Source organism: Stegodyphus dumicola, chromosome 5, assembly GCF_044657685.1.
Source record: "Stegodyphus dumicola isolate Sdum_Otavi_A_Nest chromosome 5, ASM4465768v1".
Classification (NCBI taxonomy): Eukaryota; Metazoa; Arthropoda; class Arachnida; order Araneae; family Eresidae; genus Stegodyphus; species Stegodyphus dumicola.
In genome coordinates, this window is record NC_140772.1 from 158,899,039 (window position 1) to 158,911,651 (window position 12,613).

Consider the following 12,613-nt stretch of genomic DNA (forward strand, 5'->3'; position numbering starts at 1 on the left):
TAAACACTAGTAGTTCGACTCAGGTTTAGATCTTAACAAATGGACTTAACAAATGGTCTTAATGGAGTTATCACGTTGTTCTAGATAGATATGTAGCAATAATAGGAGTCAAGTTTCTCTTCAACAAATCCTTCATGGACGCATTCCTCCGTTAGCAAATAGCCTTCGCGTATAAGAGGAAGCCCAAAATTTATGAATTTATTTGATATTTGTTTTGAAAATTCTCCTTAAATTTTCGGAAATGATAGTAGAAATTCACGCCATGATAAAATGACTGTTCTAACCATAAAACATTTCTCGAACCTTTTGAGCATAAGGAATTTTTATGTTCGATACACGCACAAATTTAAAGTCCTTCTTCGTCTATATTTTTCATCATTCCTCTCAAAAGTTTCTTTTCTGCACTTCAAGCCGCATTTAGAATGGCCGGAAAGTTTCATCTGCTATAATATTGTTGGATGTAAGGTAGAAATGCGATTCCTTTCACCTTTTCTCTAAAGATGGCGCTCCGCTCGCAGGCCCGTCTCCACAGCTAACTGTGCGCCGTCAGTTGATGAAACCAGAGCGGCGTGGTCGGTGAAAAGTATCCGTCTCTGTTCGGAAAAGCGTTGAAAATTTTCCATTCAGCTGACTGCTTTGCGTTGAACCTGGATTTTTAGTTCGTTAAAAAAATTTCCTCTCCCCAAACTATTTTTTTTTCTCTTATACTTCCGAAACCTGCGACTGTCGACATGGCAAAAGGTAAGTTCTACATAAGATTAATAAAAAATATGAAATATAATTGTAGGGCGATTCGTGCATTGGAAGTTAAAAGCGCTTCTGTGCAAGTTTTTCTTTTTGAATTTACTTAAAAAAATTTAGTGCGATGAAAATTTCGTAATATTTTGAGAGTAAATACAAATCTTTGTTTCTTTTTGTTGTCATATACATAAAATATATCAGAATATGAGAATTAATTTTAATAATTCCACCTGTTACATCATAAAAGTTTCTTAGATTCGCGTTACGCGAGTTGGAAAAGTTTTGATTCTTTAAATTTTTCTTTATATGCATTTTGAAAAAAGTTCTCCGGCGTTTTGTATTTGAATGTCTTCCTAGTGTGCGTAGATGGCACAATAATTAATTACTGAAATCATTTTATAATAAGCATTCTGAAAATTTTTTGATGTAAAAAGTTTTTCCTTTATTAATTAATTAATTTTTTATACCGTGTAACTTAAAATGGTTTCTAAACTGTTTACTGCACACTAAAAAAGAAAGAAAAGGAATATTAAAATACCGATTTCTTTAATAAAAATAAGGAAATTAATGTTTATAATATTTTATGTTTTTAAACTCAAAATGATTGTAGATACTACAGAATATTAAATATTACAAAATGATCAGTTTTACTATGACACTGTAATTTTTCGAAAAAGCTTCTAGTTTAAACATATTGTTTGTTTATGTAAATTATATGTATTAAGCTTTTAATTTTCAGTCGCACAATCATACGTAAATTTTCTCTTACACGAAATGTATTTTCTTAAATTTTATTTAGAATTCGCATTTCGAATGACAAAGCTTCTAGAAGTTTCTTAAAGAAGAAAGCAAAGCACAATTGTAGAAACTTGAAAAACATTTTAAGCATTTGTTTTTTAAAAATATTTATGTGCAGTAGTAAAATATTGCTTGTTTTTATTGAAATAATAATAAAGTATGTCAAATAGAAGAGAAGCGCGCCAATGTAAAATTTAAAATCGGGCAAAAAAGCAATTTTAGTTTGGCTCAGATTTTGAGTGTAACGCTATCGATTTCCAGAACGCTCAGAGACAAGGAATCAGTCCGTCTTCCTCAGGAGAGAGAGAGAAAAAAATGTTCAAACATGTTTCCTTCTCCTGATGAAGAGGGACTTCTGACATAGTGCCCTCGAAATAGGTAGTTAAAAATTCTACGTGAAACTAAAGACAATTTTTTTGGGTTCAATTTTAAATAATAAAATATAATTAAGAATCAAAGGAAATATATGCAATTAGAATTGAATTAAAATAAAGGGTATTAAAAACTTTATATGCTGTGAAATATTCTGTGACTGATTTTACACTAAATGAGTATTTAATGTAAATTTTGAATACGTAAAGCAAATAAAAACAATACAAATTATTTACATAAGCAAACCGATTGAAAAAAAAAAAAAAGGAATATAAAACATAAATACATTTCGTAAACCCTAGAAGGCTGATATATTTTTAAAATTGAAATACGATACTGACCGAATTTAAAACAACCTGATATATGAGATGACATTATATTTTTGAAGGACTTTTACCAGAAAGGGCTATATATGACATAATCTCGGGCTGAGCTTGATAATTTGAAATTATTTTGCAAGAAAGATGGTTAAATGGTCTAAATATTTTGAGTAGAACTAAATATGTTTCATTTTTAGCGTATAATTTAAGAGGTAAGTAGTATTGCTCATATAATATGGGAACATTTTCAGAAGGTCATTTCAAGGGGGTAAATGCACAGTCTTTGTATTCGGTCAGTATAGTACAGTTTATGAAAAAAGCTTAACTCTTTGATGCGCTAAATCCAAATAATGCACTCATTTTCAAAACGCATTAATTAATGATGCGTTTATCAGTAAATATTTTAAATCATCTGTGAGCCTTAAGCGATAAGATTAATTCTGAATAATAAGCTGTTCTTTGCTTTGTCATATTTAGAGAATAAATCAGACTGAAAATTTCCAATACCCGGAGAGGCGTGTAATGTGTTTTTTAACGCTAAAGATATTCCCTTTCCATCATTTCCCGTAAAAATAATTTGCTGTGAGAATTGATGCAGTTTTTTTTGTTACCTTTGATAGTAAATGTATTTTTTAGATAACGAGAATGCTTGCCGTTTACAACAGAATAGACATGGTATAAAGATATTTCTTCGCATTTATTTATTCGATTTTTTGAAGTATTCAAAACATAATAGCTTAACTTAGTTAATAAGATCATATTTAATTACAGGATTTTTTACATTATGTGTCTAGTTTAGTATAATTTTATCAGAAAATAAACCCATGTTATAATTTAGTTCTTCCTTTGCTTAAATAAACTTTTTTCCTTTGAAAGCAACATTCATGCAGCCTTTCTTCACCATTATAGTTAGGAGATTTGCGCATTAAAAACCGCGTTAAATAAATCACAGTTGCTAATTTTTTTTTCATCCTTCTGTTCCTCGATCGAAGTCTTTAATCATGAATGTAAATTCCTCCTTTTATTTTTTATGTCCGTAAATAATATCTCAAAGCTAAGAGTTTTGAATCGAAAACTTTCAAAATGATATTCATGCAATTGAGATTAGTATAAAACTGCAAGTATGGGGCGGTAAGTTTTGTAATCTGAAAATTTTTGTGATTATCATACATTAGAAGTAAGTGAAAATGGAAAACTGTAAAATGCTAGTAGTAAATTTAGCACAGAAACCGGATAGCGCTTTTCTAGAAATCCCAGAAAGGTGTTGAATGATCTTAACTTGTACGATCTAGGGCATGAATATTTAAATAACTCGAAATAAGTAGCCGCTTCAAGAGCACGGAGCTCATTTATAATGAATAATAGGAGTTGGGGTTTCTTTCCATAAAGCATGGAGTTTCTTACTTTGACAATTCTTTATTGGGCGCGATAGTAACTCTTTACGTTAGTAGTAAAATGCATTAGGGACTTTTTGAAAAATAAATTATTTTCTGTCTGTGCACCTATTTCAGAAAAGAGAAATAATAATAAAAAAAAAAAAAATAGATTAAATTTGAATAACTCTCAGTTAATGAAGTTTTATTTGCCAATAATTTAATAATACAGTGAATAATAACAATAAAGAAAAAACAATAACTATCCAATGCAGAAAAATAGCGAAAGAAATTTTGAATTAGAATACATTAAACCCCCTGGGTTAATCTTTAGATTATGGTAACTTGGCGATTCTTTGGCGAAAATTTGGCGACCAACCCTGCTACAGCAGCCTGCTAGTTTTTGTTTGTACGCCATTTTGTTTTCACGAAGTAAAGGCATTTACTTCTAGAAAATTACTTCTAGTCGATTCTAGAAATTTTATGATGGAGACCATATCCACTTTTGTGATATTTCATGAATATTTATCGAGTAACAATATTAATTATCAAATTATGTATTTATAACTAATTAAACATTTCGGTAACTGTTTTTCCAACAATCTGCGAGCCGAATTACGCTTATGCTAGAACTTTTATGGAAAAAAATGTGCTTAATCATGACAAAGATTAGGTGCGAAAATGGGAGAAAGTGCAGAATCGCAAACTGCTTGCCGCGTTTTTAAGAATTACACATACACGGTATTCATGTACACGTCGACCTATTTTCACTTAAAAAAAATCCCAGAATTGCACAAAAATGGCATTGCGCACACTCTTGACTTTATCCATGTACACTGCTAAGTAACCTTTGTCGCCTTACCAAAATGTCGCCAAACTACCTGTTACCATATTCCAAAGATTAGCCCCACCCTGTACCAATTGTCTTTTATGTATAAATAAATAGGCCCAATACAGACAAACTTGTTTTAGAAAGTATCATGCAATCTAGAACCAAAGAACTACTGTAATTCGAAATTATGGAAGTAGAAGAGAATGCACAGGGCATGTTACATTCATAATATGCCGTAAATAAGCCTCTGTTGAGCACTGCTAGATTGTTCTGATGGAAAATACAATTGATTTAAGCAAATAATTAAAAATCTGAATCATGGTAGCCATACGACTTATTATTATAACAGCCATACGTCTTGGAAATCGTGGTAGTCATAAGACTTATTAGAAAAGTTTGAGATCAAAGTTTTTTCCTCGATTTCAGTCCTTTCTTTGAGAAAGGAAGCCACGATTTGACGGAATGGGTGGAGTAGCCTTGTCTTGTTAACTTTAGAAAAAAGTCTATTCTGTGTTGTACGAACTAAAAAAGGGGACGTGATTGGATGTATTTTAGTACTGCAGTGCGCTTATGATTTTATTGTTGGTGACAGGAGCAAAGTATTCCAAGACATTCTTCTAGAGCTCCATTCCACACATGTAACCCTTCCGAAAAGAGTACTGCTTAGAAGCAGGTAACTTTTAGAAAAGGTAAATATGTGGATGGAGACGATATGCTATTTTCGTTTAGCAAAATAATGCCCCATTGCGATATTGTTCGGACTGCTTGAGAAATCCCTTCAGTTGGCCATCTGTGGGATTGGCATCCATTAAATAAGACAAAAAATTTCGAAAATTATGATGCAGATCATGGAATGTGACAGAACAGAAATATGCCCAAACTAATGAAATATTCATGCATACAATCAACAGGATCCTCTATAAAACGAATAAAAAATACACATACGAAAAACGAAATATAAATACACACCCAAAGTATTATCAAAATATCAGTTGGTATTTCAAAATAAAACAATTAGAATTGTATATAAAGAAACACAAAATGCATGACGGAGACCGGAAATATGGAGGGGGCCACCCAGTAGGAGAAAGGTTGAGAACGCTGCACATTGTGCAGTTGATTCCTGGCCGAGCTGAATTCCGAGGCGAGCCGCAGTATAATCTGTGATGGATGTTATGGTAGAACAGTAGTGCAATGGAGCAAAACCTGCAAATCCACAGTCGAAGTTCCGGCGCTTCGTCCACTTTTTCTGTCCTTGTAATGTTTTATAAAATTAGATTACTGTAGGGCACATTTAAATACTACATTGCAGTTACCCTATTTTATCTCATAAAGCGTTCATTTGAGGTGCTGGGGAATGCGTTGAGTCATAAGACTTCTGCCGTTTCGATTCTAGAAATTTTATGATGGGGACCATATCCACTTTTGAGATATTTCATGAATATTTATCGGGTAACAGTATTAATTATCAAATTATGTATTTATAATTAATTAAACATTTCGGTAACTGTTTACAGAATAATTTATAACTCAGAAAAATAACTTTTCTTTTTAATTTTTAGAAATATTTTATATCTCGTGCAGGTTTACATCCTTTTTAGCAAAAGAAACAGTAATTGGTACTCCTCTGTTATCGGGATAGGTTTCAAAAATTCATGTATATGTGTGCGTCTATATTCATACATACGCACGTACGTATATATATGCATACAATTAAAATATATGATTTGGTATTAATTGCTGAAAATAAATTAATAATTAAAACAATCCGAACTCTATATGTAATGTATACATAACAAAAAAGGCAATGATGTATAATATGAGAAGTAATAATTGCACACTACTCATCTATTTACGCTAATATTTAAAGAGTTAATTATAATATCACTCATAGTTAATTATCATAGTACTCATAATTTACATAGGCAAGAAATGTAAAAAATAACACCCATTATTTCAACAGCAATCAGTGTCGAAAAATTCTATTGCTTGAGTAATACAATTTTAACGGTTTTTTTTTTTTTTTTTTTGTATAACTATAGCTTATTCGTGTATAATTTGAGCGCAGTGTTATTGAAATGAATTCACATATATGAATGCCTTTTGGGTAAACTTAAGTTATAATATATCTGTAATGCAAGAAATACGAATGTTTATGCCTGGTTCATATGATGGAAAGGTGAAAATATTTGAGCCTCATAGTGAAAGGGGCGTTTAGCCTGCTGTTTCTTATTATGATTTCTCTACAATATTACCTTTTATGTCAGTGCGCTTACGCATGGTGTACTATAGTGTTTACTATCTTATAGAATGATTTGACCTGACTCTTATGCCACTTATCATCGTCTGTTTGCAGTGATCCCTTGAAGTAAATTCTTCATAGAAATGAATTCTGTCTGGGAATTCGCTGAGTCGACACATTTGTTAATGAATATTATTAATAGATCATAGGTTGCACACGTTTGGTCGAGATATGCAAACATTCAGACACTATTTTCGCAGTAACACGACTCATTCGTGATCATATGTAGCATACTATAGATGTTTTTCATTTCTGTCCTCACTGGACGTTCTTCTCATAATTCATCCTAAATGCTTTCGTGTCCATGTCTAAATTCAGATACCCACAATTTAATAGTTCACGCCAATGCCAAGCACTTCGTTCATTTTGTACCTAAACTAAGCAGTGAAGAAACCAAGTGAATTTCGTATTATTTCGCTTAGTGCATCACAAACAATGTAACCTAAAATCCTACAAAATTTTAATTTCCTAGCACCACTTCTTTGTCTCTAAAGAAGTGGTGCTAGGAAATGTTCTAAATGTTTCACTCTCTTTTACGTATACTTTAAGAAGTTGATTACTTGGATTGTTTTCGAATTAAGGTACTCAGAATTTTCTGCTTCATAATATCAAAAACCAGTGCCAGATTAAGAGACATTACACTGCGGGTTGTCTAAAGTGCTAGACTCGGTGTCGGGAAAAGTTCGGGTTTTCTCACAAAAATTAATTTTCGCCAAGGAGTAAGTAGACTTTTTTTTTTTTGTTTTCATAATATTGAAACTCCCCGCCGATGTTTACGCTGTGAAAATATTTTTGTCAAGCTCTGTTAGGTACAAGACCCGAATAGTCTTAGTAAGCCGCACGGGTGTCCAGATTCTGCTCTCAACTCTGTTAGGTATACCTTCTGTTTAAGCGCAGGATCACTAGCGATCGAATTGTGAAGGCCATTTCAAGCTGGTAGTTCTTTCTGCTTTACATTTGGTTAGAAATCAAGAAAGCTACGTACGCACTCAATCTTTTTTTCCTTTGTACAACATACAGAAGACGTAGTTTATTATAATGAAGTCTTTTATGAGAGCTTCTCTTTAAGACAAAGTTGGCAAGTTAACTGAAGACAAATGTTTTGGAGGAAATCCAATAAAGGGTAGGAATACTTTATCGGGGAACTTTCTAAGGGAAACTTTCTCGTATTAAGCTTTAAATTTCACATGCACTTTTGATACACAAAGGAAATTGGCATTTGTAATATTGCTGTTTTTAAATATCTCCAAAAAAGGAATACGTACTTAATTTGTTACACTTGGCCATAAACTGAAATTAAATAGTTATTCTTTGTTGTTGACACATTAAAGGATACAGAAGATTTATAAATTGAACTCCCTGAAAAAAAAACTGGTTAAGAATTAACGTTACAGAATAAAAGAGTTATCAGAAAGAATACTCTTCTATTCTGAAACTAAGGAAGGAAGAAAGCTACGAAAACGAATGGAACCACATGGTCAGTTTTCGGAATTCAAAACGAAAGATGTTTAAGATTTTACCGGGGAAAAGATTTTAATTTATCGGGATATACAAAATAAAGAAATTCTTAATAGTACTTCTAACAAAATTTGTGAAGACTTAATATTTTCTTTTCTTTTGCTTCCAAGAAGTAAGAAATCAAAGTAGGTATTAATATAGTAGTAAATACGTAAAATGTAATTATTCAAGTATATAAGAATTTGCAAAACAATTATATATCAAAAAAAATTATTACCGCTCCCTTTCCCCCCCTTCCCAAAAAAAAAATATTCCGAACTCTGATAAGCAGTTCCACTCTAGATATGCTTTTTAAACAAATTCTTTTGAATTAAATAAAATAAAAACATGAAGTATTCGATTTGCTGTGGACGAATTTAGTACTTGTACATATTCAGTTTTTATTAACGTTACAAGGTTTAAAGTTAAAAAATACAGACAATTTTTATTACTTTTATGCAGCCTGTCAATGATAGAGTGAATAAGACTGTTAAACTCAAGTAGTTCGACCCGGATTTGAATCCTGGCGTATATACGGGCTGCATAGGTATTTTTGTGCTTTTTCCGTGGCTGGAAATCAATTACTTTTAAAACGTTCTCGATGAAAGCAACCCTTTTCTGAGGCAGATAGGGTGTTTTACCATATTAAAAAAAATCTGATGCAGACACTACATGACTTCCTTGTACGGCCTATTAAATTATACGCATTGTTTTGCACATTTCATTTAAACTTATTTCCTCGAATTTCATTAGCGATACATTTATCATTCAATTAATTCAGTTCTCGCTTTGCGGCAAGGTAAAAGTACATAAAACTTCAAAACATCTTCATTAAAAATTGAAAAAATATAGAAAAACATAAATACAGACAAAACAATTTTTACATTTAAAATTGAAGTTTCTACGCAAAAACAAGCAATTCGCGGAAAAGGCAGATTTTTCAGTGCATGAAACTAAAAGTTTATTATTTAGTCCTACTCGGGAAAAAGAGACTGAAGGTGCGGAAACTGTCTTAATTCACTATTCTGCTAAGTTTCAAATTTGAACAAATATGGCTGCTAAGTTAGGCTTAGCCGTACTTAAACAACATTTAAATTATTTATAATTCTACAACTATTGCATGCAGATTAATTAAAGGTATAAAAACCTTATTTGGAAGATAGAAACAAGATAATTGAATCATTTTTAACACAAAAAATGCACAATTTACTGATATATATAAGAATAAAAAACTGAGCTCATCGAGCTGAGTAACAGAGTGGTGATTCTAAATTGTTTTTATAAATTCAGAGGGGTGATAGTACTCATCCAGATGAGCAATAATTACCACAGAACATAGGTTCGCATTTCACTCTGAGAAGCAGAACAGAGGAATATTAGAATTCCAACCTGAACTTTCAACACTGTTGGGAGAGCGAATGAACGAGACCAAAAGTTGCACAATCAGTTTAGTGAAAAATTCACAAAGAGTAACAAAACAGATAAAACCGAAAACTAGGCATTCCCGTGTTAATTCGAGTTCAGACTTTGATGGCAAACACTCAGATGCACATCTTATGTTGGCAAGGTCTCAACCTCGCAAACGATTGCGACAAGTTAATTATCTAATCAAGGGCTGAATATTATCAACTAACTCCAACTTCCGTTGTATGCCGAGATTAGAATGAAAAGTTCATGCTGTGTTCCGGCTGTCAGAACTTCGTGTCCCATAGAAGGGCGCTCCAAGTAGAATGAGCGCAGCTCAGTAAGTCCAGGAGGACAGGATAGAATATGGCGAAGGGGGGAAAAACTGCTACCTTGATACTTGATATCAAGGTAGCAGTCCCCTCCTAATAATTTAGATAATTAACTTGTTGCAATTGTGTGCGAGGTTGAGGCCTTGCCAACCAAATATGTGCATTTCAGTATTTGCTATCAAAGTCTGAGCTCGAATTAACACTCGAACGCCAAGTTTTCTGTTTTATCTATTTTGTGCACTCTCTGTGAGTTTTTCACTAAACTGATTGTGCAACTTTTGGTCTCGTTCATTCGCTTTCCCAACACTAGTTCAAGTTGGAATTCTAATATTTCTCTTTTTTGCCTCTCAGAGTGGAATGTTCTATGCTAATTATTGCTCATCTGGATGAGTACTATCACCTCTCTTAATTTAGAAAAGGAATTTATAATCACCCTGCATATATACGTATATATGCACCCACTCTCCAAATGTTTAACTATATATATATATATGTACCTTTGGGGCCTTCGATTGCAATCAAAAAGAGAGGTGCTCAACTACATGTTATAGCAATCCTCTATACAAAATTTCAACGCTCTGAGGCTACTCCTTGTTGAGTTATGGGAGATACATACGTACGTGCAGATGTCATGAAAAAATTTCTTCTGTATCTATTTTAAATTCTCTGCAATCCGTCTTGGGAAAAAGAGTTCTTTATTCTGTCCTTACGTGTACAGACGTGAGGCAAAAACATCGTTAAATTGCATTCGATAGCGATCAAACTGAATACTTTCGTTGAAATGTAATACCTGAAATTTTTCGCAATTACATTATTTTCTTTACTTCGTAGATGGGAGCAAAACGTGATACACACATAATATTAAGACAGTCGAAAGTCAGTTTTGCTACAAATTTTATATTTGCTTTTTGTATAAAATTTCTTGTTATATGTAAGATTTTATATATATAAGTATGAAATATTGAAAAAATATGTATGTGTAACAGCAGTTTTTCATTTAAGTGATTAAAGGAGGACATGAAATCGATATCATCTCATTTAGTATTCATTTGCAAAAAAATCGAAATTCGGTTTAAATACATATACATTTCTATGGAATTTTGGAGAAATACAGAATAAACTTATTTTCTTGGTAAAGAGAAAAATTGAGCAATATTAACTGCTTAAAAACCATTCAGGATGAACTGAGAAGGATCTAGAAATTCAGCCTTTTCGCTGTTGATGAATCTCCTGCCCTTTTACCGTATCACAATAAATTATCTACTACTTGTCTTCTCTTTAATTTAATTCATGTACTTTTGGAGCATTCTTTAATCCGATGCATTTTCCCCACATGTTTTGGGGATTTACGTTAAATGTACCATTTCTGGATTCATCTGTTTATCTAGCATTCATTTATTTACAGTAAATGTGCTGATAATAAGAATCTGGTCTTGTGTTCATAATGTATGCACCACGAAAAAGCTATGCATTTTTCAATATTTGTTGTTTTACCGTATATGCTCATGTAATGTCTGCACCCCAACTTTACAGATCAAATTTACGTAAAAAAAGTGACCCGCACAATGTCCGCATCCCCAAAACTAAAGAATTTCTCATTTTAAAATATGTTTTTTTAACATCGCCCTTTCTCCCCTTAGTCAATAACATTAGTCAACAAACATCTTTAAAGAAAAAATATGCATTTGTTTCGTCTTTGGTTGGCGCCAGGATCGAAAGCAGATACTTTTCTTGCATTCTGGTGCAGCTGTTATTCAGTCATAGCCTCGGCGCAGGCAATCCACTCGGCAGACACGATAATAAGCGAAGGCAGTCCAAACAGGTTTTTCACCACACTGGCTTCCAGGAAGTGCAGTTTTGTAGTGAAATTACTTTTCCCTCCTTCCTCCTTGGAGCATTCGCATATTTCAAGTTTTCTCTTTTCATTCATAGTATCATTTGGTGGTAGTAAGCAATTAGCGTGCTCGAAACGGGAAAATACAGCGGCTTTTAAACTGAAAGTAGTAGAACTTGCGCAGGAAAATGGACAAAGAGCAGCAGAAAGAGTATATAAGGTGGACAAAAAGTGCGCGCGCAATTGGAGCAAATAGTGTGATTAGCTGGCGGCAACGAACAAAACAAGACGTGCGTTTCGTGGTTCGAAATGTTAAGTCTACAAACTTAGAAAAAAAGGAGTCACATCTGTTCGTGATATGCGCGCTCAAGGGTACGCAGTAACACGGAAAATGTGCCAAAATAAGAGCGCATGCTGCGGCACGAGAAAAAGACATTTCACTACATCGGAATTCAAGGCGAGTGAAGACTGGTTGCGGGACGAAACGAATCTGTATTTCATTCAGTGGGTCAGAACAGATTTTTTTAAAATAATATATGCAGGATATTAAAAGAACCAACTTTTATTTAATTTTTGTAAAAGTAAATATTAACATTGCAGGTGTTGGTTAATTTGGGCCTTTATATTTTGCTCCTGTGCGAACTAATACGAGCCGAGTGCTGATAACGTAAACGGGGTAATTTATGTTATATATGTGGATAGAAAGTGAGTTTGTAAATTTCAGGTAGCTATTAGACAACTTGAAATTTGATACTTTTATTACTTATGCCATTTTCTTACACCTAGAACTTAACTTGACTATTTGAAA

General features: G+C 32.9%; 1 protein-coding gene across 2 annotated transcripts in view; it reads left to right on the forward strand.

The window, feature by feature from the left end:
- The first annotated feature begins 550 nt into the window (after window positions 1-550).
- The window catches only part of LOC118184990 (carboxypeptidase D-like), a 741,090-nt gene continuing 729,027 nt past the window's right edge, over window positions 551-12,613 (forward strand). For both annotated transcript variants that reach the window (XM_085817300.1, XM_085817297.1), the window contains exon 1: window positions 551-741. In XM_085817300.1, the coding sequence (XP_085673426.1) occupies window positions 732-741 (10 nt within the window). In that variant the 5' untranslated portion in view covers window positions 551-731. The remainder of the gene's footprint in view (window positions 742-12,613) is intronic.